Source organism: Bombina bombina, chromosome 3 (assembly GCF_027579735.1).
Source record: "Bombina bombina isolate aBomBom1 chromosome 3, aBomBom1.pri, whole genome shotgun sequence".
NCBI classification, from domain to species: Eukaryota; Metazoa; Chordata; class Amphibia; order Anura; family Bombinatoridae; genus Bombina; species Bombina bombina.
The window spans coordinates 1245681922-1245706009 of record NC_069501.1 but is presented as its reverse complement, the minus strand read 5'-3'; the positions used below and the strand labels follow the sequence as shown (position 1 = coordinate 1245706009).

The window sequence follows — 24088 nt, the reverse complement described above, 5'->3', positions numbered from 1 at the left end:
CTTATTTTCCACCATAATTTGCAAATAAATTATTTCCAAATCAGACAATGTGATTGTCTGGATTTTTTTCCACATTTTGTCTCTCATAGTTGAGGTATACCTATGATGAAAATTACAGGCCTCTCTCATCTTCTTAAGTGGGAGAACTTGCACGATTGGTGGCTGACTAAATACTTTTTTTTCCCCACTGTAAATATATATCTATATAATCATATACATATCTATTTACATTGCTTCAACTCACATCAACTTTAAAGCCCCAAAACTGCTAGATTTTTTAATAAAAAACTATAATGTACTTTAGAAAACTAACCAGGGATCTAATCTCTGGTTAATATTAGTTGTGGTAATTGCGACCGTGAGGTTGCGGTAGCAATAACCAGCCACTTGTAATGCACTCCCGCAAATGGGCACATTTTTCCATTTGCGGGAGTGCAATAATTTAGTGCTCCACTTGTAATCTAGACCATGACGTTTTGCAAGCCGGGGGGACACCATGGGGCCGATTTATCAATATCTGGTGGGCATGATCCGCTGTAGCATATCGTGTCCGCCAGACATCGCTAAATGCTGACAGCATACACTGTCAGCATTTAACATTGCACAAGCAGTTCTGGTGAACTGCTTGTGCAATGCCACCCCCTGCAGATTCGCGACCAATCGGCCGCTAGCAGGGGGTGTCAGTCAACCAGATTGTACACGATCAGGCGGATCGCTGTCCGCCGCCTCAGAGGAGGTGTATGAGTTAAGGAGCAGCCTGAAGGTTCGCGCGGAAACAGGTGCATTGGGGCCGATTGACTGCTTGTTAAATCGCCCCCCCCCCCCATGTGTAAAGCTTCTTAAATGTTATTTATTTTACTTTGTTGACCAATCAGGGTCACAGTTCAATTGCAGGAAAAGCAGATACATAACAATGATTTTAAAAATCTTGCTTAATTAAAGGGACATGAAACTCCAATTTTTTCTTTTATGATTTATAAAGAGCATATAATTGTAATACATTTTCCCATTTACTTCTATTATCAAAGTTGCTTCAATCTCTTGGTATCCTTTGTTGCTGCTCCTTCAAAAGAATGATACCAAGAGATTGAAGCATAGTTGGGGCTAGATTAGGAGTTGCGTGCTAACTGTTGCACGTGAGCCATAAGGAGTTTATCACGGCTCTTTGTGATCGATGGAAGTAGTGCGCGTATTACAGGCTAAAAGTAAACACTTTCATTTAAACACAATCAATTTTAACGGGGCATCAGGATAGCCTGACTTTAGAGCTCTGGTTAACTGTTACACGAGACAAAAAAGTTGCACAAAACACATGAAAAATAAATTTAACAGTACAGTTACACTCATAATCAAACTGTCTGATAAAAGTTATTTTTAAATAAATATTGCATCAAAAAGTTATAAGGGCCTAAAGATACAAGGTCTTAGGAAGAAAAAAAATGCATGTAGTGGGCTTTTACATAGAGATACGTCCATATACATGTCTAAATATGTATATGTATATATAGGTTTATATATGTATACTTATGTATTTATATGTGTTTATATGTATTTACAGACATATATACACATATAAACACATAAATACATATGTATACATATTTAGACATATAGTTTTTATGTATTTACTGTAAATATTTCACATTCCAATGTTCATCACATAGGGGAATATGTTCTAAGTTTTTTTTAAATAGACATTTCTATGTATCTATACCTGTGTGTGAAATTATTATGACCCTTGGGAAGTCTCCCTATGGGTGATGGGGGAAACCAGACGTGGACTCCTTGCCCAGTGTGCTTAGAGGAATGTGGCTGCACCTCACTGACGAGGCTCATAGGAGGCCGAAACGATCGTCTGGGGTTGTCATGTTCCTTGTTCAGAGGAGAATTGCCTGGTATTTCGGGGCTGGACTGACCTTACTTGGCAGGATCAGACTGATATACTTCAGGAAAGTTTTCTTCTGTGAAAAGCACACTGGTCTAAAAGAGGCTGCCTCCAGGTGGTAAATCGCCATAGAACAAGCCACTGAGCTGTTGTTCGTTCCTGGTAGAGCGCTTCTCTCTTTGTATGCAAATTATTATGACCCTTGGGAAGTCTCCCTATGGGTGATGGGGGAAACCAGACGTGGACTCCTTGCCCAGTGTGCTTAGAGGAATGTGGCTGCACCTCACTGACGAGGCCCATAGGAGGCCGAAACGATCGCCTGGGGTTGTCATGTTCCTTGTTCAGAGGAGAATTGCCTGGTATTTCGGGGCTGGACTGACCTTACTTGGCAGGATCAGACTGATATACTTCAGGAAAGTTTTCTTCTGTGAAAAGCACACTGGTCTAAAAGAGGCTGCCTCCAGGTGGTAAATCGCCATAGAACAAGCCACTGAGCTGTTGTTCGTTCCTGGTAGAGCGCTTCTCTCTTTGTATGCAAATTATATATATATATATATATATATATATATATATATATATACACACATATATATTTTAACAAAAAATCATCAAATATATATAGAATGATTTATTTATGAACAAATAGAACCTATTATTCAATGTAAAGAAAATTGGAATGTGAAATATTAATATTTCATGTTGGGCTTAGTGCACTTGAATAAACACAATCGGGTTAGTGCACAAATATGGGCGGTAAGTTTCCCACCCACCCCCCAAGTTTTTACTCTACATTGAAGTCATGGGAGAATATGTTAACGCGGTCTTGATATTCAAAGTTCCTCTTTTTGCGCTCATCTGGTTTTTGCTTGCATGCCAACTTTGTACTTTCAACTCATAATATGAGCGTAACCTGACGTGCGCAAAAAGCCTCCATCTAGCGATGTTAACGCATGATCAGGAGCGCTATATAGCACTCCACTCGTATTCTAGCCCTTTAAGGGGAACACATTTTTAGTTAATATCCTTTTAAGCTATGTGAATAAGCATTCTAGCATTGTATTTCCTTTAACTGTCAAGAAATCAAAAACAGTTTGCATTTTGGAGTAGAAACAAGTTATTTGTCCTTTACCTTAATGTTATTAAACGGATTTCGGCAACGTGTGGTCTTCTGACTTGTTTGCACCTCACTGTGTTTTTGGCTTGTCATTGTGTTGATTGTGCTGTCTGCTCCTACACAGGAATGAATAACACAATAGGAATAAAGACATGTATTTAGCCTAGCCAGTAAATGTCTGTATGCACACATCCCTTATTAGTGCACGTGACTGTGATGAGCTATAGCTAACATACTGCTTGTCACCTTTGTACAAGCTTGCTTAAAGGGACAGTCTAGTATAAATTAAACTTTCATTATTCAGATAGGACTTTTTTTAATCAACTTTCCAATTTACTTTTATCATCAAATTTGCTTTTTTCTCTTGTTATTCTTAGTTTAAACTAAACCTAGGTAGGCTCATATGCTAATTTCTAAGCCTTTGAGGGCTGCCTCTTATCACATGCTTTTTAAATCTCTTTTCAACACAAAGAGACAGAAAGTACATGTGGGCCATATAGATAACACTGTGTTCAGGCACAGGGGGTTATTTAAGATTTAGCACAAAACAATGCTAAATTTAAGACAATAGATAATAAACAGTAACTGTCATGTGATCAGGGAGCTGGAAGAAGGTTCCTAGATACAAGGTAATCACAGAGGTAAAACGTATATTAAAGGGACACTGTACCCAAATTGTTTCTTTCGTGATTCAGATTGAGCATGAAATTTTAAGCAACTTTCTAATTTACTCCTATTATCAAATTTGCTTCATCCTCTTGGTATCTTTATTTAAAATGCAAGAATGTAAGTTTAGATGCCGGCCCGTTTTTGGTGAACAACCTGAGTTGTCCTTGCTGATTGGTGGATAAATTCATCCACCAATAAAAAAGTGCTGTCCAGAGTACTGAAATAAAAAAAAAGCTTAGATGCCTTATTTTCAAATAATGATAGCAAGAGAACAAAGAAAAATTGATAATAGGAGTAAATTAGAAAGTTGCTTAAAATTGCATGCTCTTTCTGAATTACAAAAGAAAAAAATTGAGTTCAGTGTCCCTTTAATATAACTGTGTTGGTTATGCAAAACTGGGTAATGGGTAATAAAGGGAGTATTTATCTTTTAAAACAATAACAATTCTATGGTAGACTGCCCCTTTAACTAATATGTATGTTTTCTTTATTTAACCTAAATAATGGTGAGAAAATGTTTTAATGCCACCAAAAGAGATACAAGAAAATGAAGAAATTACTTTTATTTTAAAGGCTTTATGTATTCTGCAACACTTCCTGTCCCCCGTACGTACAACTTGTTGAAGCTAAAACTGAACCAGAGTGTGCTTAATAGAAAATAAATGGGGTGGGTAGCAGCTTTCTTATTGGGTGATCAATGCCTATAAGAACTGTACTATTGAATATAAGAATACAATTTGCACATTCAGGGGCAGCTTAAGGAAAAGGTAAAAGTATCTCATGGCAGCAACAAATTTCCTTTTCAGTTTAAAACAATATTTAAGCCACATTCTGTTTAAATACAGTGTTAAGTTTTAACCATTAACTGTCCCTTTAAAATCAAAATTTAATGATATTATGTTGTGTTTTAGAGAACTCGCCCAAGTGAGCAGCTGTAACCACTATACTATGCTGTGCAAATAATGCCCTGCAGTTAACCCCTCTGGCAGATGAGAGGTTAAATAAATACATCAAAATTGTAACTCAATTTAAATATAGTGCTGTGATTTCTGAATGGACTAAGCTACACAAGTATGCATGTTGTTCTTTTATTCACTGATTACTGGTTCCACTGATGGGTTATGTTTAGGAATTGGGGTTACAATTAAAGGCAAATAAAACCCAACTTTTTTTTTTCATGATTCAGATAGAACAGATCATTTTAAACAATTCTCCAATTTACTTCTGTTATCAAATTTTCTTTGTTTGCTTTTTATCCTTTGTTGAAAAGCAGGGATGTAACTTTAGGAGTGTGAATGTGTCTGCAGCACTATATGGCAGCGGTTTTGCAACAATGTTATGCATTAGCAAGAGCACTAGATGGCAGCACTATTTCCTATCATGTAGTTCTAATGTTATACATTAGCAAGAGCACTAGAGGGCAGCACTATTTCCTGTCATGTAGTACTAATGTTATACATTAGCAAGAGCACTAGATGGCAGCACTATTTTCTGTCATGTAGTACTAATGTTATACATCAGCAAGAGCACTAGATGGCAGCACTATTTCCTATCATGTAGTACTAATGTTATATATTAGCAAGAGCACTAGATGGCAGCACTATTTCCTGTCATGTAGTACTAATGTTATACATTAGCAAGAGCACTAGATGGCAGCACTATTTCCTGTCATGTAGTACTAATGTTATACATTAGCAAGAGCACTAGATGGCAGCACTATTTCCTGTCATGTAGTACTAATGTTATACATCAGCAAGAGCACTAGATGGCAGCACTATTTCCTGTTATGTAGTACTAATGTTATACATCAGCAAGAGCACTAGATGGCAGCACTATTTCCTATCATGTAGTACTAATGTTATACATTAGCAAGAGCACTAGATGGCAGCACTATTTCCTGTCATGTAGTACTAATGTTATACATTAGCAAGAGCACTAGATGGCAGCACTATTTCCTGTCATGTAGTACTAATGTTATACATTAGCAAGAGCACTAGATGGCAGCACTATTTCCTGTCATGTAGTACTAATGTTATACATCAGCAAGAGCACTAGATGGCAGCCCTATTTCCTGTCATGTAGTACTAATGTTATACAGTAGCAAGAGCACTAGAGGGCAGCACTATTTCCTGTCATGTAGTACTAATGTTATACATCAGCAAGAGCACTAGATGGCAGCACTATTTCCTGTCATGTAGTACTAATGTTATACATTAGAAAGAGCACTAGAGGGCAGCACTATTTCCTGTCATATAGTACTAATGTTATACATTAGCAAGAGCACTAGATGGCAGCACTATTTCCTGTCATGTAGTACTAATGTTATACATTAGCAAGAGCACTAGAGGGCAGCAATATTTCCTGTCATGTAGTACTAATGTTATACATTAGCAAGAGCACTAGATGGCAGCACTATTTCCTGTCATGTATTACTAATGTTATACATTAGCAAGAGCACTAGATGGCAGCACTATTTCCTGTCATGTAGTACTAATGTTATACACTAGAAAGAGCACTAGAGGGCAGCACTATTTCCTGTCATGTAGTACTAATGTTATACATTAGCAAGAGCACTAGATGGCAGCACTATTTCCTGTCATGTAGTACTAATGTTATACATTAGCAAGAGCACTAGAGGGCAGCACTATTTCCTGTCATGTAGTACTAATGTTATACATTAGCAAGAGCACTAGATGGCAGCACTATTTCCTGTCATGTAGTACTAATGTTATACATTAGCAAGAGCACTGGATGGCAGCACTATTTCCTGTCATGTAGTACTAATGTTATACATTAGCAAGAGCACTAGATGGCAGCACTATTTCCTGTCATGTAGTACTAATGTTATACATTAGCAAGAGCACTAGATGGCAGCACTATTTCCTGTCATGTAGTACTAATGTTATACATTAGCAAGAGCACTAGATGGCAGCGCTATATCCTGTCATGTAGTACTAATGTTATACATCAGCAAGAGCACTAGATGGCAGCACTATTTACTGTCATGTAGTACTAATGTTATACATCAGCAAGAGCACTAGATGGCAGCACTATTTCCTGTCATGTAGTACTAATGTTATACATTAGCAAGAGCACTAGATGGCAACACTATTTCCTGTCATGTAGTACTAATGTTATGCATTAGCAAGAGCACTAGATGGCAGCACTATTTCCTGTCATTTAGTGCTTCAGGCATGTCCATGCTACCTATGTCTTCAACAAAGAATACCTCGAGAATAAAACAAATTTTATAACAAAAGTAAATAGGAAACCTTTTTAAATTGTTTTCTCTATCTGAATAATGGAATAAAATTGTTGGGTTTCATGTCCCTTTAAGTACATGGCTTAGGGGTTGTAGTTATAGTTTTAGGGATTGGGGTAAGATTCAGGGATTGGGGTATGGGTTAGGGGTTGCAGTTATGGATAGGTTGGGGGTGAAAGTTAGAAAATAGTGTTAAATTTAGGGTTAGGGTTAAAGGGACATTATTACCAAAATTGAAAGTGGCACGCTAAAGTTATCGTGGGTCACGATAAGCAATGTCGCAGCCTTGCTAAATTACATGCATGTTTCAAGCTAAAAGTAAATGGGTGCGCTCAAGTGCAAACAAAATTTGCGATCAACAGATTAGCGTGCCTGAATACCTAGCATAAAGTTTAAGGTTTAAAAAAAAAGTTGAACTATTACAACATAAATACTTTAAAATAAAGTATTACACTGATATATACACTTTATAATTAAAATATTAACATAACTATTAATACAATTTTGTATAGGGGTTACAATGTATATGGTATATGACAAGGTATTTAAAGGGATATTAAACTGCTGTGCACGAGTACAAAGAATAATAACTATTCACTATGTAATGCACTTGTTCCTGGAGTCCTTTATAAATCAGTTCTCCTGTTGGTGCCAGATACTGAAGCTCCGCCTCTTCATACTGGCGCTCGGGTATTCTTACACACAGTGACGGAAGCTGAGAGCATTTACATATTAATGAGTTTGTCAACTTTTTGACAACTGTATAAAGTGCTTCAGGTTAGGGTGCATGGTACAAAACAGGAACTGTACATTTTTGCAGTGGCTACATTCCTCTATATTATTGTTAAAAGGACAGCATACTCCAGAATTGTTATTGTTTAAAAAGATAGCTAATCCCTTTATTGCCTCTTCCCCAGTTTTGCATAACCAACACTGTTATATTAATACACTTTTTACCTCTGTGATTATCTTGTTTCTAAGTCTCTGCGGACTGCCCCTTATCTCAGTTCTTATGACAGATATGCAGTTTAGCCAATCAGTGATGACTCATAAATAACGCCAGGGGAGTGAGCACAATATTATGTATATGACACAAATGTTTCTAAATGTAAAAAAACTGTCAACAAGCATTGAGAGAAGAGGCAACCTTCAACTGTTATGATGAGTTTAACTAGTTGTAGCTTTCCACAAAGAATACCAAGGCCTAGATTTAGAGTTGGGCGGTAGCCGTCAAAACCAGCGTTAGAGGCTCCTAACGCTGGTTTTTACCACCCGCTGGTATTTGGAGTCAGTCAGGAAAGGGTCTAACGCTCACTTTGCAGCCGCGACTTTTCCATACCGCAGATCCCCCTACGCCATTTGCGTATCCTATCTTTTCAATGGGATCTTTCTAACGCCGGTATTTAGAGTCTTGGCTGAAGTGAGCGTTAGAAATCTAACGACAAAACTCCAGCCGCAGAAAAAAGTCAGTAGTTAAGAGCTTTTTGGGCTAACGCCGGTTTATAAAGCTCTTAACTACTGTGCTCTAAAGTACACTAACACCCATAAACTACCTATGTACCCCTAAACCGAGCCCCCCCCCCCACATCGCCGCCACTCTATTAAAATTTTTTAACCCCTAATCTGCCGCTCCGTACACCGCCGCCAGCTACGTTATCCCGATGTACCCCTAATCTGCTGCCCCTAACATCGCCGACCCCTATATTATATTTATTAACCCCTAATCTGCCACCCGCGCTATCGCTGACACCTGCATATTATTATTAACCCCTAATCTGCCGCTCCGTACACCGCCGCCAGCTACGTTATCCCTATGTACCCCTAATCTGCTGCCCCTAACACCGCCGACCCCTATATTATATATATTAACCCCTAATCTGCCGCCCCCAACGTCGCCTCCACCTACCTACAATTATTAACCCCTAATCTGCCGACCGGATCTCACCGCTACTATAATAAATGTATTAACCCCTAAAGCTAAGTCTAACCCTAAACCTAACACCCCCCTAAGTTAAATAAAATTTAAATCTAACGAAATAAATGAACTCTTATAACTTATTCCTATTTAAAGCTAAATACTTACCTGTAAAATAAACCATAATATAGCTACAATATAAATTATAATTATATTGTAGCTATTTTAGGATTAATATTTATTTTACAGGCAACTTTGTAATTATATTAACCAGGTACAATAGCTATTAAATAGTTAATAACTATTTAATAGTTACCTAGTTGAAATAATTACAAAATTACCTGTAAAATAAATCCTAACCTAAGTTACAATTAAACCTAACACTACACTATCAATAAATTAATTAAATACAATACCTACAATTATCTACAATTAAACCTAACACTACACTATCAATAAATTAATTAAATACAATATCTACAAATAAATACAATGAAATAAACTAACTAAAGTACAAAAAATAAAAAAGAACTAAGTTACAAAAAATAAAAAAATATTTACAAACATTAGAAAAATATTACAACAATTTTAAACTAATTACACCTACTCTAAGCCCCCTAATAAAATAACAAAGCCCCCCAAAATAAAAAAAATGCCCTACCCAATTCTAAATTAAAAAAGTTCAAAGCTCTTTTACCTTACCAGCCCTGAAAAGGGCCCTTTGCGGGGCATGCCCCAAAGAATTCAGCTCTTTTGCCTGTAAAAAAACCACATACAATACCCCCACCCAACATTACAACCCACCACCCACATACCCCTAATCTAACCCAAACCCCCCTTAAATAAACCTAACACTAAACCCCTGAAGATCTTCCTACCTTATCTTCACCTCGCCGGGTATCACACCGATCCGTCCTGGCTACGATGTCTTGATCCAAGCCCAAGCGGGGGGCTGAAGATGTCCATGATCCGGCTGAAGTCTTCATCCAAGCGGGAGCTGAAGAGGTCCATGATCCGACTGAAGTCTTCTATCAATGGCATCTTCAATCTTCTTTCTTCCGGATCCATGTTCATCCCGCCGACGCGGAACATCCATCTTCACCGACGACTTCCAGACGAATGACGGTTCCTTTAAGGGACGTCATCCAAGATGGCGTCCCTCGAATTCCGATTGGCTGATAGGATTCTATCAGCCAATCAGAATTAAGGTAGGAAAATTCTGATTGGCTGATGGAATCAGCCAATCAGAATCAAGTTCAATCCAATTGGCTGATCCGATCAGCCAATAAGATTGAGCTCGCATTCTATTACCTAAATTACAATTGGCTGATAGAATCCTATCAGCCAATCGGAATTCGAGGGACGCCATCTTGGATGACGTCCCTTAAAGGAACCGTCATTCGTCGGGAAGTCGTTGGTGAAGATGGATGTTCCGCATCGGCGGGATGAACATGGATCCGGAAGAAAGAAGATTGAAGATGCCGTTGATAGAAGACTTCAGTCGGATCATGGACCTCTTCAGCTCCCGCTTGGATGAAGACTTCAGCCAGATCATGGACATCTTCAGCCCCCCGCTTGGGCTTGGATCAAGACATCGGAGCCAGGACGGATCGGTGTGATACCTGGCGAGGTGAAGATAAGGTAGGAAGATCTTCAGGGGCTTAGTGTTAGGTTTATTTAAGGGGGATTTGGGTTAGATTAGGGGTATGTGGGTGGTGGGTTGTAATGTTGGGGGGTGGGTATTGTATGTGTTTTTTTTACAGGCAAAAGAGCTGTATTCTTTGGGGCATGCCCCGCAAAGGAGGGCCCTTTTCAGGGCTGGTAAGGTAAAAGAGCTTTGAACTTTTTTAATTTAGAATAGGGTAGGGCATTTTTTTATTTTGGGGGGCTTTGTTATTTTATTAGGAGGCTTAGAGTAGGTGTAATTAGTTTAAAATTGTTGTAATATTTTTCTAATGTTTGTAAATATTTTTTTATTTTTTGTAACAGTTCTTTTTTATTTTTTGTACTTTAGTTAGTTTATTTCATTGTATTTATTTGTAGATATTTTATTTAATTAATTTATTGATAGTGTAGTGTTAGGTGTAATTGTAGATAATTGTAGGTATTGTATTTAACTAATTTATTGATAGTGTAGTGTTAGGTTTAATTGTAGATAATTGTAGGTAGTTTATTTAATTAATTTATTGCTAGTGTAGTGTTAGGTTTAATTGTAACTTAGGTTAGGATTTATTTTACAGGTCATTTTGTAATTATTTTAACTAGGTAACTATTATATAGTTATTAGCTATTTAATAGCTATTGTACCTGGTTAATATAATTACAAAGTTGCCTGTAAAATAAATATTAATCCTAAAATAGCTACAATATAATTATAATTTATATTGTAGCTATATTAGGGTTTATTTTACAGGTAAGTATTTAGCTTTAAATAGGAATAAGTTATTTAATAGGAGTTCATTTATTTCGTTAGATTTAAATTATATTTAACTTAGGGGGGTGTTAGGGTTAGACTTAGCTTTAGGGGTTAATACATTTATTATAGTAGCGGTGAGATCCGGTCGGTAGATTAGGGGTTAATAATTGTAGGTAGGTGGAGGCGACGTTGGGGGTGGCAGATTAGGGGTTAATAAATATAATATAGGGGTCAGCGATGTTAGGGGCAGCAGATTAGGGGTACATAGGTATAATTTAGGTTGCGGCGGTGTACGGAGTGGCAGATTAGGGGTTAATAATAATATGCAGGGGTCAGCAATAGCGGGGGCGGCAGATTAGGGGTTAATAAGTGTAAGGTTAGGGGTGTTTAGACTCGGGGTACATGTTAGGGTGTTAGGTGCAGACTTAGAGAGTGTTTTTCCATAGGAAACAATGTAGCTGCGTTAGGAGCTGAACGCTGCTTTTTTGCAGGTGTTAGTTTTTTTTTTCAGCTCAAACAGCCCCATTGTTTCCTATGGGGGAATCGTGCACGAGCACATTTTTGAAGCTGGCTGCGTCCGTAAGCAACGCTGGTATTTAGAGTTGCAGTGGCGGTAAATATGCTCTACGCTCCCTTTTTGGAGCCTAACGCAGCCCTTCTGTGAACTCTAAATACCAGCGGTATTTAAAAGGTGCGGGAGAAAAAAAGCCAGCGTAGCTAACGCACCCCTTTGGCCGCAGAACTCTAAATCTAGCTGCAAGAGAGCAAAGCAAATTTGATGATAAAAGTAAATTGGAAAGTTGTTTAAATTTGCATGCACTATCTGAATCATGAAAGTTTAATTTTGACTAGACTGTCCCTTTAAGTATTTTTAAAATTATATTTTGTGTAACTGTAAAACTGTGTAAAAAATGCAAAAATGTAAAGCTCACATGATTTATTATACACACTAACACCAAGCTGATGCAGCTGCAAAAAGTGGCCAGTATTACTGATCTGTGAGTGTGCACAATATTAATGATCTGTGAGTGTGTACAGCTTCTGTAAAAGGCTGTGAGAAACTCCAAGATGGCAGCCTCCAGTACATAGGTAGAGCTTAAAGGGACACTGAACCAAAAAAATTTTTTTTCGTGATTCAGATAGAGCGTGACATTTTAAGCAACTTTCTAATTTACTCCTATTATCATTTTCTTCATGCTCTTGGTATCTTTGTTTGAAATGCAAGAATGTAAGTTTAGATGCCGGACCATTTTTGGTGAACAACCTGGGTTGTCCTCGCTGATTGGTGGATAAATTCATCCACCAATCAAAAAAGTGCTGTCCAGAGTCTGAACCAAACAAAAAAACAAAAACAAAAAAACGCTTAGATGCCTTCTTTTTCAAATAAAGATAGCAAGAGAATGAAGAAAAATTGATGATAGGAGTAAATTAGAAAGTTGCTTAAAATTGCATGCTCTTTCTGAATTACAAAAGAAAAAAATTGGGTTCAGTGTCCCTTTAAGTATGTGGCACCTAAAACGGGAGAACTGATTTGAAAAGAGCTGAAGGAACATGATGAATTAAAATAGTGAGTAGTTACTATTTATTTTGAGTTGTGCACAACAGTTTACTGTCCCTTTTAACTGGAATAATGCAGGATCTAAAAATGTGTATGTTTGTATATATATATATATATATATATATATATATATATACAGTATATGTGTGTGTGTATATATACATATGTATTTATGGTAATATATATATATATATATATATATATATATATATATATATATATATATATATATATATATATATATATATATATATATATATATATATATATATATAAACATATATACACCTGTATATACATATATACACTTTAAACTTTTTCTAGTCAGATATATTTAAACATGAAAGAAGAAAAATCATTTTTATTCTCTACCTCCATTCATATTATTATATAGATATATATATTCAAAAAATCATTGTGTATATATATATATATATATATATATATATATATATTTATATATATATATATTTATACTGTGTATATATATATATATATATATATATATATATATATATATATATATATATATAAATATATATGTATATAAATAGATATTTAAAAAAATAAAAAGAACGAGGGGGCGGAGTCAGCCACGAACCAGCATGGCTGCAATTGTGTAGAGCTCCGTGCAGACTTCTCCTAGAGATTCGAAATATGAAGTGCAGAGCAGTGTAACAGGTCATCAAGACCCTTGGATGCATATGAAGAACTGGAGAGCATAAAACTGTAAAGCCGGAAAGACAGTTACAGCAACAGCACTCCACTATCACCCCGGGATCATTATGCACGGAGCAGGGAAGCGCCATATTGGCCCCATGTGACCGCAACACACGCGGTGTTGGAGGACAGGTCTGCAAAGCAAATAAGCTGGAAAGATAACGGAGAGTGCCATAAGTGACCAGCAACATCGCATACCCTTATCTGGATACCGACTACGCTGATGGCGAAGGGGTGAGATAAAAGAATGTTGACAATTAAACGCTCAGTATGCCCCAGTGTTTATGAACTCTTTTGCATAACGGTTATGTAAACTTAACTGTAATACTTTCAGCAGAGCAGCGATAAGTGGTGCCTTGCTCACATATATTACCTTCACTGTCAGTTCTGGCAAACATTAAGCTGAAAGCAGCGTGAACTCTGCAAAAAGCACAGTTACCATAATTGGAGCCAAAGAAGGCCCGCATCACACATTTGCAGACACGCATATTAGCAGGGCCTGAGATATACCACGAGGCGCACATTTAGCAAAGCCCCTCTTTATTACCACCAGTGTGCCCAGAATAGTCTCATTTGATTAGCAGAGACAGCAAATAGACGAAATAAACCCTGCTAGCACCTGTTTCCTCTAAAAATACTGCAAGGAGGATTGAGATGGCTTCTAAACGCCTCACTAAGGGGGAAAAGACAAGCAAATCAAACCTGACAACCTCTACTAAGCTGAATGCCTATTTTAAAACATTAGAAACAGATACATCTATGCATCCTAGTTCCCCACATTCCAATTCCAGTTCTCATGAAGAGGAAAATGATAATGTGCTATCTGACACAACACTTCCTTTGACTAGAGCAGATTTATTGCCCCTTCCATCTAAAGAGGACTTTGCAGCCTTTATGAGCCAAGTGAGCCAAATAATAAAAGAAAGTTTAACAGAAGTCAAAAAAGATATTATGGATTTGGGGAATAGGGTGCGCCAGCTGGAAGAGCATGCGGAGTAGATTTCTGAACCAATTAACCTACACGACATGCAGATCCAACAGCAGACCAAAGAAATAATACAGCTGCAATCACAAATAGAGGATCTTGACAACCGCGGTAGACGCCAAAACTTGAGGATCAGAGGCGTCTCCGAAAATATAGTAGCCACGGCGCTACCACAATACCTCCAGGGACTTTTTCGCTCCCTTCTTGACAGCGAAGATGATGCTGAGATACCCTTAGACAGGCTGCACAGAGCGCTAAAACCTAAGCCTCCTGCTGCAGCACCGCGAGGGACATAATCCTATGTTGCCATTACTTCAAAGACAAAGAAAAGATATTAGCTGCAGCTAGGAAAAAAGCTCCTATCAATAAAGATGGTGACAAAATCCAAGTTTTTGCAGACCTAAGCCCATTAACCTTATCTAGAAGGAGGGATACCAGATTTCTCACCACGCACTTGCAAGAAAATAATATCTCATATCGTTGGGGATTCCCCTTTGCTATTAGAGTTATTAAAGATAACAAAGAATACACATATAGGGACTTGGAAGACCTTAACACTTTCTGCTCACAACTAAACATCCCTATACCGAAAAACATACCTCCAGAGGCAGAACAACCAAGTTCCAGGCAAATGATGGACCATCTACCATCGAGACCCCAGCGACAGAGATGGACTGCAGTAAATAAGAAGCGCAAAACAACTGCCACTGATTCTAATCAACAACCTGCTCTTTCTACCGAACCACCTTGAAGTCTAACCCAGCTCCATGGAATACCACAGTATTTATAACCAAGACCACTAAGCTATGAGACTTTACCAGCAGCAGTTAAGGCAGACATGGACACCAAGGCCAAATGGCCCTGACGTAAAGTATAGTATTATACAGTATTATATTGAACAAAAACAAAAAAAAATAAAAAATAAAAAAATAAAAAAAAATGTATAAGTATGTATAACGTTGCTATTCTATTATATATTTAGTTACACTGAGAGCCTCTGCCTCATTTGAAGAGGCTTTTTGATTGTAAGTTTCAACTATGAATCTCTGGGGGATTTATATAGGCAGTGTTCTACTGCTTATTCTCCCCCTACATTAGATTGTCAGGGAAGGGGTTCTAAACCTCAAGCCTGACTCCAGTTATGTTAGAAAATAACTGTTTCTTGATAAATTTGCTTGTTTTATGTGTTCTTATTTTAATGTTATGTTGTTTATTCTTTACAGTTCTTGTACAAGATCAGGCTTTATCCTCTGGTTGGCGCATCTCTTAGAAGGTAACATTGGTATGCAGACTCTCTATCGGCATCTTACTCTGATACATAGTAGTGAAAGGTCCTTTTTACAGTTCATGAGACAATCGGGTAAGACATTTACACACATCCCATCCCTACAACCCACCCCATGATAAGGTTATGGCTCCCAATACTATACTGATAACTTCACAAAACACTAAAGGCCTTAATTCACCTACAAAAAGGTCAGTAGCCCTACAATGGTTTGCAAGGCAGAAAAGCTCAATAGTTTTTGTTCAGGAAACGCACTTCCCCAGAGTGAACAAGCCCAAATTTTCCAACAAAGATTACCCTATAGGCTATTTCAATTCCCATGAAAAGGAAAAAAAAAACGGAGTGGGCATTCTTTTTCACCACTCTTTACCCTTTAAACTACTAAACACTACTTCAGATAATGAGGGAAGAATCTTAATTCTGGTTGGTCTCATTCATAATAGACCAGTTACACTGATTAACGTTTATGCTCCTAACACACGTAGAAATAGTTTCTTTAACAAGCTGAAATCTCTGATAAAAGAAACACGAAAAGGCATAGTTGTTTTGGGAGGCGATCTAAATACTATTTTAGACCCCACTCTAGATACGACATCCTCCAACACTAAAACATCCCTACGCTCTCCTAATTCAGTATATAACTGTATACGACATTCGGGTTTAGTTGATGCATGGCGAACACAACATCCCACGCAGCGTAATTTTACCTTCTTTTCCCACCCTTGGTCTACGTATTCTAGAATAGACCAATTATACCTTGACCAGTCCAGCCTTTCGCAACTGAAAGACACAGACATTATACCTACCACATGGTCAGATCATTCCATGATCTCCCTAAAACTAAACTGGCCAGACGCTCCAATACACCCATTCATATGGAGACTAGACTCATATCTCTTGCACAATCCCCTAACGACACAAAAATTGACTTCCTCTCTACAAGATTACTTTGCACATAACATGATACCGGAGACCCACCCTCTTTATGTTTGGCAAGCTCATAAAGCGGTTCTCCGAGGAGAATGTATTAAGCACAAGGCATTTCTCAAGAAATCACATGATTCCGCCCTATCCTCTCTGACTGCTAAATTACATACACTTGAGTTACAACACAAACAGTCCCCGACAGACCGCTCTATTCGAACTACACTGACGGCAACTAGAAAAGAATTGAACACGTTGCTTTTCTCGGATGCACAAAGGAGGGCCTTTCAGCTCAGGAAAAAATATTTTTACGAGGGCAATCGTCCAGGTAGGATTCTGGCTAACACCCTTAAAGACAGAGAAACACACACTGACATCCATAAATTAAGGACTCAACAGGGAGATCACATTTATGATAGTAAGGTAATAGCCACTCATTTTCGAGAATTTTACCATCAGTTGTATAACTTAGAAAATAATACTACCTTAGAACAGGAACGAGACATGACAGAATACATAGAACTAGCTGAACTAAACAAATTGTCTCAACAACAATCGGCAGACCTAGACCGACCCATAACCCTGTCAGAAGTTTTGAAAGCTATTGCGGACCTCCCAGTAGGAAAGAGTCCCGGCCCTGACGGATTTACCAATTTATATTACAAGACTTTCAAGGGAACTCTGGCCCCCCACCTTTTGAACCTTTTTCTTTCCCTGGATGAGGGCTCTCAATTATCGACAGACTCCCAATCCGCCCATATATCGGTAATTCTTAAACCTGAAAAACCTCCAGAAGACCCGGCTAGTTACCGCCCTATTTCACTCCTTAATACAGATTTAAAGATATTAGGGAAAATTTTAGCAAACCGTGTAAATTTGGTCATTAGAGATATAATACACACGGACCAGGTAGGCTTTGTCCCTGGACGAGAAGCTAGGGATAACACCCTTAGAGCCCTATCTCTTATGGAACATGTCAAATACCACAATATCGAGTCAGTGCTAATAGCTATAGATGCTGAAAAAGCATTTGACCGGACTAATTGGCAATTTCTAGCAAAAACATTAGAAAATATGAGATTTGGACCCAAAACGATTAATACAATTTTTAGTTTATATACGCACCCGAGTGCAAAAGTAAGAGTTAATGGTACACTATCGGCCCCATTTCCAATACACAACGGAACACGGCAGGGATGCCCCTTGTCCCCAACCTTATTTATTCTAATGATGGAGGTCTTTGTATCCCATATAAGAAGAAATCAAAATGTAAAGGGGATTTCATTCGGCCGACAGGAATATAAACTAGCGATGTACGCTGATGACGTACTCTTTTCAGTAACATCCCCCCTCGAGACAATCCCAGTGATACTCACAGAGCTAGACAATTTCGGGAAATTTTCTAATTTCCTTGTTAATAAGCAGAAGTCCAAAATACTCAATATTACACTCCCTAAATCGAAATTTGTAGCCTTATCTAAAATTTGCCCACTTAGGTTGAAAACAGACTCAATTAAGTATTTAGGAATACACATTTCCCCCACTAAGCCGATATTATTTGACAAAAACTACAACCTGCTTCTCCATAACACACAACGCGATCTGAAAACATGGGCAAACAAACCCCTGTGTTGGTGGGGGCGAATACAGACCATAAAAATGACTACATTACCTAGGGTTCTCTATATACTGCAGGCATTACCACTCCATCTTCCAAGATGGTACATATCACGACTTCAAAGTAGCATAAACATGTTTGTGTGGGGTAGATGTAGACCCAGAATCAACAGGGACACAATGTATAGACCAACTCTCTATGGAGGGTTAGGTCTTCCCAAAATAGAAGAGTACTATCTAGCAGTGACTCTGCAGAGAGTCCTGGATTGGCACAGGAAGGAAGAACATAAGGCATGGGTAACGATAGACTCACACATACTTAAAGCACCTATGGTATATGCACTTTGTTGGGTACCGAATGATCTCAGACCACCTCAATGTCAGCAACTTGATATACATCAGCAGTTTTTTAGGAACTGGGATCATATAATCGCCACTAGGCCACATATCTCCACCAGATGATCCCCTCTATTCCCTATAGCTTTAAATGCAGAAATGGTTGGGGGATTTGACAAAAGTTACAAAAGACTTAGTGAATGGGACTACACAATTCCACTATGTAATTTCACGGAGGCAGGCAAACTACTGGAGAGAGACAAATTAACTAGCATAGCAGATGGGAGATTCACTAAATGGCTAAAATATGCCCAACTACAACATTACATACACACATCCCCATCCAAATCTGACCTCCTGAGACAACTCACCCCGTTTGAACGATTATGCCATGATGGGGTAACTCCAAAAGGTACACTTTCGACATCACGTAAGATTCTAATTCACAACCTCCACTCCACTTCTCCATCTTACACCGCAAAATGGAACGCAGATTTCACTGAAAACATGGACCAAAGCGTATGGGAGCGGATCTTTAGGTTAGCAATAGAAGCTCAATATAAACAGCTCATATCAACTGAATTCACATTGAACCCTAGCATAGCCTTGATTAACAATCTACCTAAGATAGCGTGCCAGTTAAAATTATTGAACTTGCAGATAGGCCTTAATAGCGCAAGAAAACTGAGCGCGGCTATGGAAAAAACCTGTCACCATTACTAGAGGTATGTGGATGGATGAAGTGGAGGAACAATTTTCCTTAGAACAGTATGGCTACCTTTGCCGTAATAAGCTAGAACTCTTTTTGAATGCACGGTCCTTATGGGAGGAGTCCCTTATGAGCCCAGCTACGCGGCCTGTGTAACACCTTTAAAGCATACACCACATCTCAAATTGAACAAAGACTGGTATGAATATAACACTTCCTAGGGAGATAGATGGGGATGGGGGTGATTGGTAGTCTCTACTTTGTAAACGAAATTAATCAAAACTAGCTTCCTACCAGAATTTCAATGGACCAGATTCAGTGATAGAGAGTTTGTTTTAGAGAGTGCCATTTACAAACCAGAGGATGCCCTACAATGTTGAACTGTTTGTGTCTTAAGTTTGTTTATTTCTTGTTTGTTTCTATGAACCAATGAAGAAGGTATTAACAATATAACATTGTGGAACTTTGATGATACCTGGCCTGGTATACATCCAACACTTCTGGACATTTAAGTATAAATCCCAGGTCGAAAATAGGTCTCGACTTGCCATTCAGACTTATCATTGAAATTGACTTTATCTCTAATCAGTAAATTGTTGCCTTCATATGCCAATGTATTTGTACAACTTTGAAACTTTTGTTATCAATAAAAATAATAAATAAAAAAATAAAAATAAAAAAAAAAGAACATTTTCTTCTATGTGAAGATCATTAGAACGTAATATATGCATATCTACCTTGGGCTAGCACAGTTGGTCTAAAGCAGGTTAGTGCATGAGGGATAAGTGTTATTTCTTTTTTTTAACAGAATGCTCCATTGAAGTCTATGGGGAGAAGAAGATAACGCAGTCGCGATATCCGAAGCCCTGAAGTTAGCGCTAACCTTTTACTTTCAAAGTTCAAAGAAGACAGAAGCGCCACATGGCTTAGAATATATAAACTCTTGATGATAGGGAAGTGAATTAAACAACAGTCAAGGGGCTTTTCAAGGGGTGTGTACAAGGTGCCTGGAAATATGTCACCTGTTATCATCCCACTGCTGTTGGAGTTTTGCAGGAGCACAAAGTCAGAGAAGTCCAGCACTCATACACCAACCTGCACGCTGCCCAGGATACTGCAATCCCACAAAATCATATAAACCAAAGAAGGCAGCAGCATGAATTATCACAAAAATTTATTGGCACAAAAAGCCCACAACGTTTCGGGGATGCATGATTAAGGGGTGAATCCCCGAAATGTTGTGGGCTTTTTGTGCCAATACATTTTTGTGATAATTCATGCTGCTGCCTTCTTTGGTTTATAGGAGTTTTGCGGGAGGCCAGTCTGCTGGGTGTTTGATTCCAGCCTGCGACACTTGCACTAAGAGGGGTGCACTCGCACATGTGAGTTAATTACTTTGTGCACTTTTTTACAAGAGTTTATACTTACTAGTGAAATCTAAGATTAGCAGCGCTAAAAAAGCATGGATAAAGGGAAATATCAAAAAAGAGGTGTATAACCAATTTAATATATAATATAGATTTTGAAAAATGAAATAAAAACATACAACTTCCTAACAATATGTTTAGGGACGTCTCTCAATATAAAACAAGAAAAGATCACATCAAATGATGCAGCAATGTGAAAAAAATGTGCAGCTTATAAATCACAATGTGGCAATATAAATAAAATGTTAATATTGGCAATAGAACTCAAACGTGATACATCATTGCTTCAAATGATTATTTGTAACCTCTGGTTCATATGATAAGTGCTTATCCACAGTTCCTTTATATACAAAGTGGCAGTTCCCAATCCCCTCGGCAGATATACCACGTCCAGAGGGATGGTGCAAATTTGCAAAAAGGGACGTGTTCTTTTAATGTATTCTCCACAGTGGCAATTGACCGGCAACTGACCGCGTCCAGAGGGACGGTAAGAGTGGTAAATAAAAACAAGTACCTTGGGACAACATTTTAGAAACAGTTCTAGCCATAATGTTTTTACAGGCTTTGAGACAACCATGCTCTTTCACTGAGAAATCATTCCCCCACTGTACAACTTGTTAAAATGCCTCTCCCCCTTATCCTACCCTATATGGCTTAGCTTAGCTTAGCTTAGAGATCTCATTGAACATGCCTTGTAGGTCTCACCCCTGTCCCCAAACAGCCACTTCCATCTACTCCTCCTTGGCCCCTTTGTCTTAACATGGCAAACCCTTCTTAAATATGATTCTCCGTTAACAATCTACAGTTGCAACCCCTACCCTCAATAACATACTCTAAGAGGACCAGTTTACATTATTAAAATACTTTCCCCCGCTCTCACCCGCTGCACCCCTTAACCTATTACCCCACTCACTAACTATGCTCACCATTTATACGCCTTAAAGTTACTACGGAACTACATATTATTTACTTAACCCTAAAGTGACATTTCTGGTTACCACTAATTTTCCCAAGCGTTTTTTTCTCCTTTAGTCTATAATATGCCTGAGTTTTAGTTACCACAATATAATCTATATTATAAAAAATGAGGTCATTTCCATTTAGACTCAACATTATAATAGCATATTTTTCATGGTATCTTTATTAAAACTCACTCACAGAGCATAATTCATCAGTTAGGTTTGCTATGATGCAGTGATGGATATCTGATTCTTCTTTTTCCCGTACACCAATATGATACCTATGTTGGTAATTTATATGTCAATGGAGTTACAACTTCTTATATTGTTCTAAAAACTACTGGCTCCTGGAATGTTAAAGTCATATTGATTTCTGTATGTTTTGGAAACCTCAATAAAAAACTTTATATATAAAACAAGTACCTTGAGTAGATTTAAACACCTCCGTTGAGGCTCCTGTATTATTTTTGTTCTTCACCCTCTTAGGATTATATCCAGCAGTTGGTTTGTAGGGCTCGGGTGGCGGGTGTTCGTCACCTGACTCCCCTCTGTGCTTTAGAGGTTGGAAGTCACGTATTTGCGTAACGGCTGCGGGTGGCAGTAATCATTCAGGTGTGCTATTTCTCCTTCCTTTTAATAACCTAGATGCCTTAGGAAAAAAAGGTGTATGTAGCACTAAGAAAGTTTTTCACCAAACAAAATTCAAATTTCACGGTGGCTTAAAAGCAACTATAGGTCTGTACTGAGTGGCAGCAAGTCCTGGTCAACGCGTTTCACCTAATGGGCTTTATCAAGACATGCATATACTGCTCACTTCAGGCTTAAATAGGCCTCCCTTCTTTTAAATTGGTTGGAATTCCACCTGTTTAATCCTCTTGAAAAGGTGGATTTTATTTAAGGAGGAATTATTAGTTAAATTTCCAAACTTGACTTAGAAAACAGACATGGTTAGCTCAATGATGCATAATATTCAAAATAATTATTTTTGTTGTTTGTAAATATTTCAATTACATATATAATATTAGTATATAGCTGCAAATCCAAATGGATATTATTCAACAAAGAGTGGTACAAGAAATGCATACAAATCTAAAATTGTGTTATTAAAGTAATACCTTAGAATACGTTTATTTGAGGAGGTTTTATTTAATGGATTTACAAACTTATTTCAACTAAGAATGTGTAGCTGAATACTGCTTATCATTAATGAAATAGTTATTGTGAATAGAGATATATAGCTTTAATTCCTATAAATATATCTCAACAAAGAGAAGTGTAAATTTGATGTATAAATGGAATAATAAGCTAAAGAGATAATCTAGCTAGTGGTGTAATTTCCACCTTAAAGGACATCTTATTAGGGTATACCAATATGCATAATACTGGGGATTAAAGGAGGGGTATAGAGGTTAGGAATCGGACATATAGACTGTATAGGAAAGGAGAGATATCAATTTCAGAATTTAAACCTCCTGGTTGGAGAGTGTCTAGTTTATAAATTATTTTTATAAACTAGAGTAGCTTCTTTGCCCATTCTCCTCCTCTCCAATCGGGTTTTATTTTCTTAATGCCCCAATATCTGAAGTCTTTAAGATTGTTATTATGTACTTCCCTGAAGTGACTGTAAATATATGTGTCTAGATTCTGGTCATTTCATCAATGTAAATTTTTTTGCATGAACATTGAATTTCATAAATGATGTCCTTGTCTTGGCATCTAATCATGTCCTTAATGTTAAATTTAAAATAGCTAGTTTCTGATTTAAGAGTTTTCAATTTACTACTTCGTAAATCCATTAAATAAAACCTCCTCAAATAAACTTATTCTAAGGTATTACTTTAATAACACAATTTTAGATTTGTATGTATTTCTTGTACCACTCTTTGTTGAATAATATCCATTTGGATTTGCAGCTATATACTACTATTATATATGTAATTGAAATATTTACAAACAACAAAAATAATTATTTTGAATGTTATGCATCATTGAGCTAACCATGTCTGTTTTCCAAGTTAAGTTTGGAAATTTAACTAATAATTCGTCCTTAAATAAAATCCACCTTTTCAAGAGGATTAAACAGGTGGAATTCCAACCAATTGAAAAGAAGGGAGGCCTATTTAATCCTGTAGTGAGCAGTATATGCATGTCTTGATAAAGCCCATTAGGTGAAACGCGTTGACCAGGTCTTGCTGCCACTCAGTACAGACCTATAGCCACTTTTAAGCCACCGTGTTTTGGCTTTTTATTGGACTTTGTGTTCAAAATTTGAATTTCGTTTGGTGAAAAACTTTCTTAGTGCTACAT

The 24088-nt window shown here is 37.6% G+C and overlaps 1 protein-coding gene across 6 annotated transcripts in view; it reads right to left on the bottom strand.

Annotated features, from left to right (window-relative positions):
* The window catches only part of SLCO2B1 (solute carrier organic anion transporter family member 2B1), a 490516-nt gene that overhangs the window by 259994 nt on the left and 206434 nt on the right, over positions 1–24088 (bottom strand). For 4 of the 6 annotated variants that reach the window (XM_053708763.1, XM_053708761.1, XM_053708764.1 and 1 more), the window contains one exon: positions 3015–3115. The exons of the other annotated variants lie outside the window; for them this stretch is intronic. In XM_053708763.1, coding sequence (XP_053564738.1) covers positions 3015–3092 — 78 coding nt within the window. In that variant the 5' untranslated portion in view covers positions 3093–3115. The remainder of the gene's footprint in view (positions 1–3014; positions 3116–24088) is intronic. 6 annotated transcript variants of the gene reach the window in all.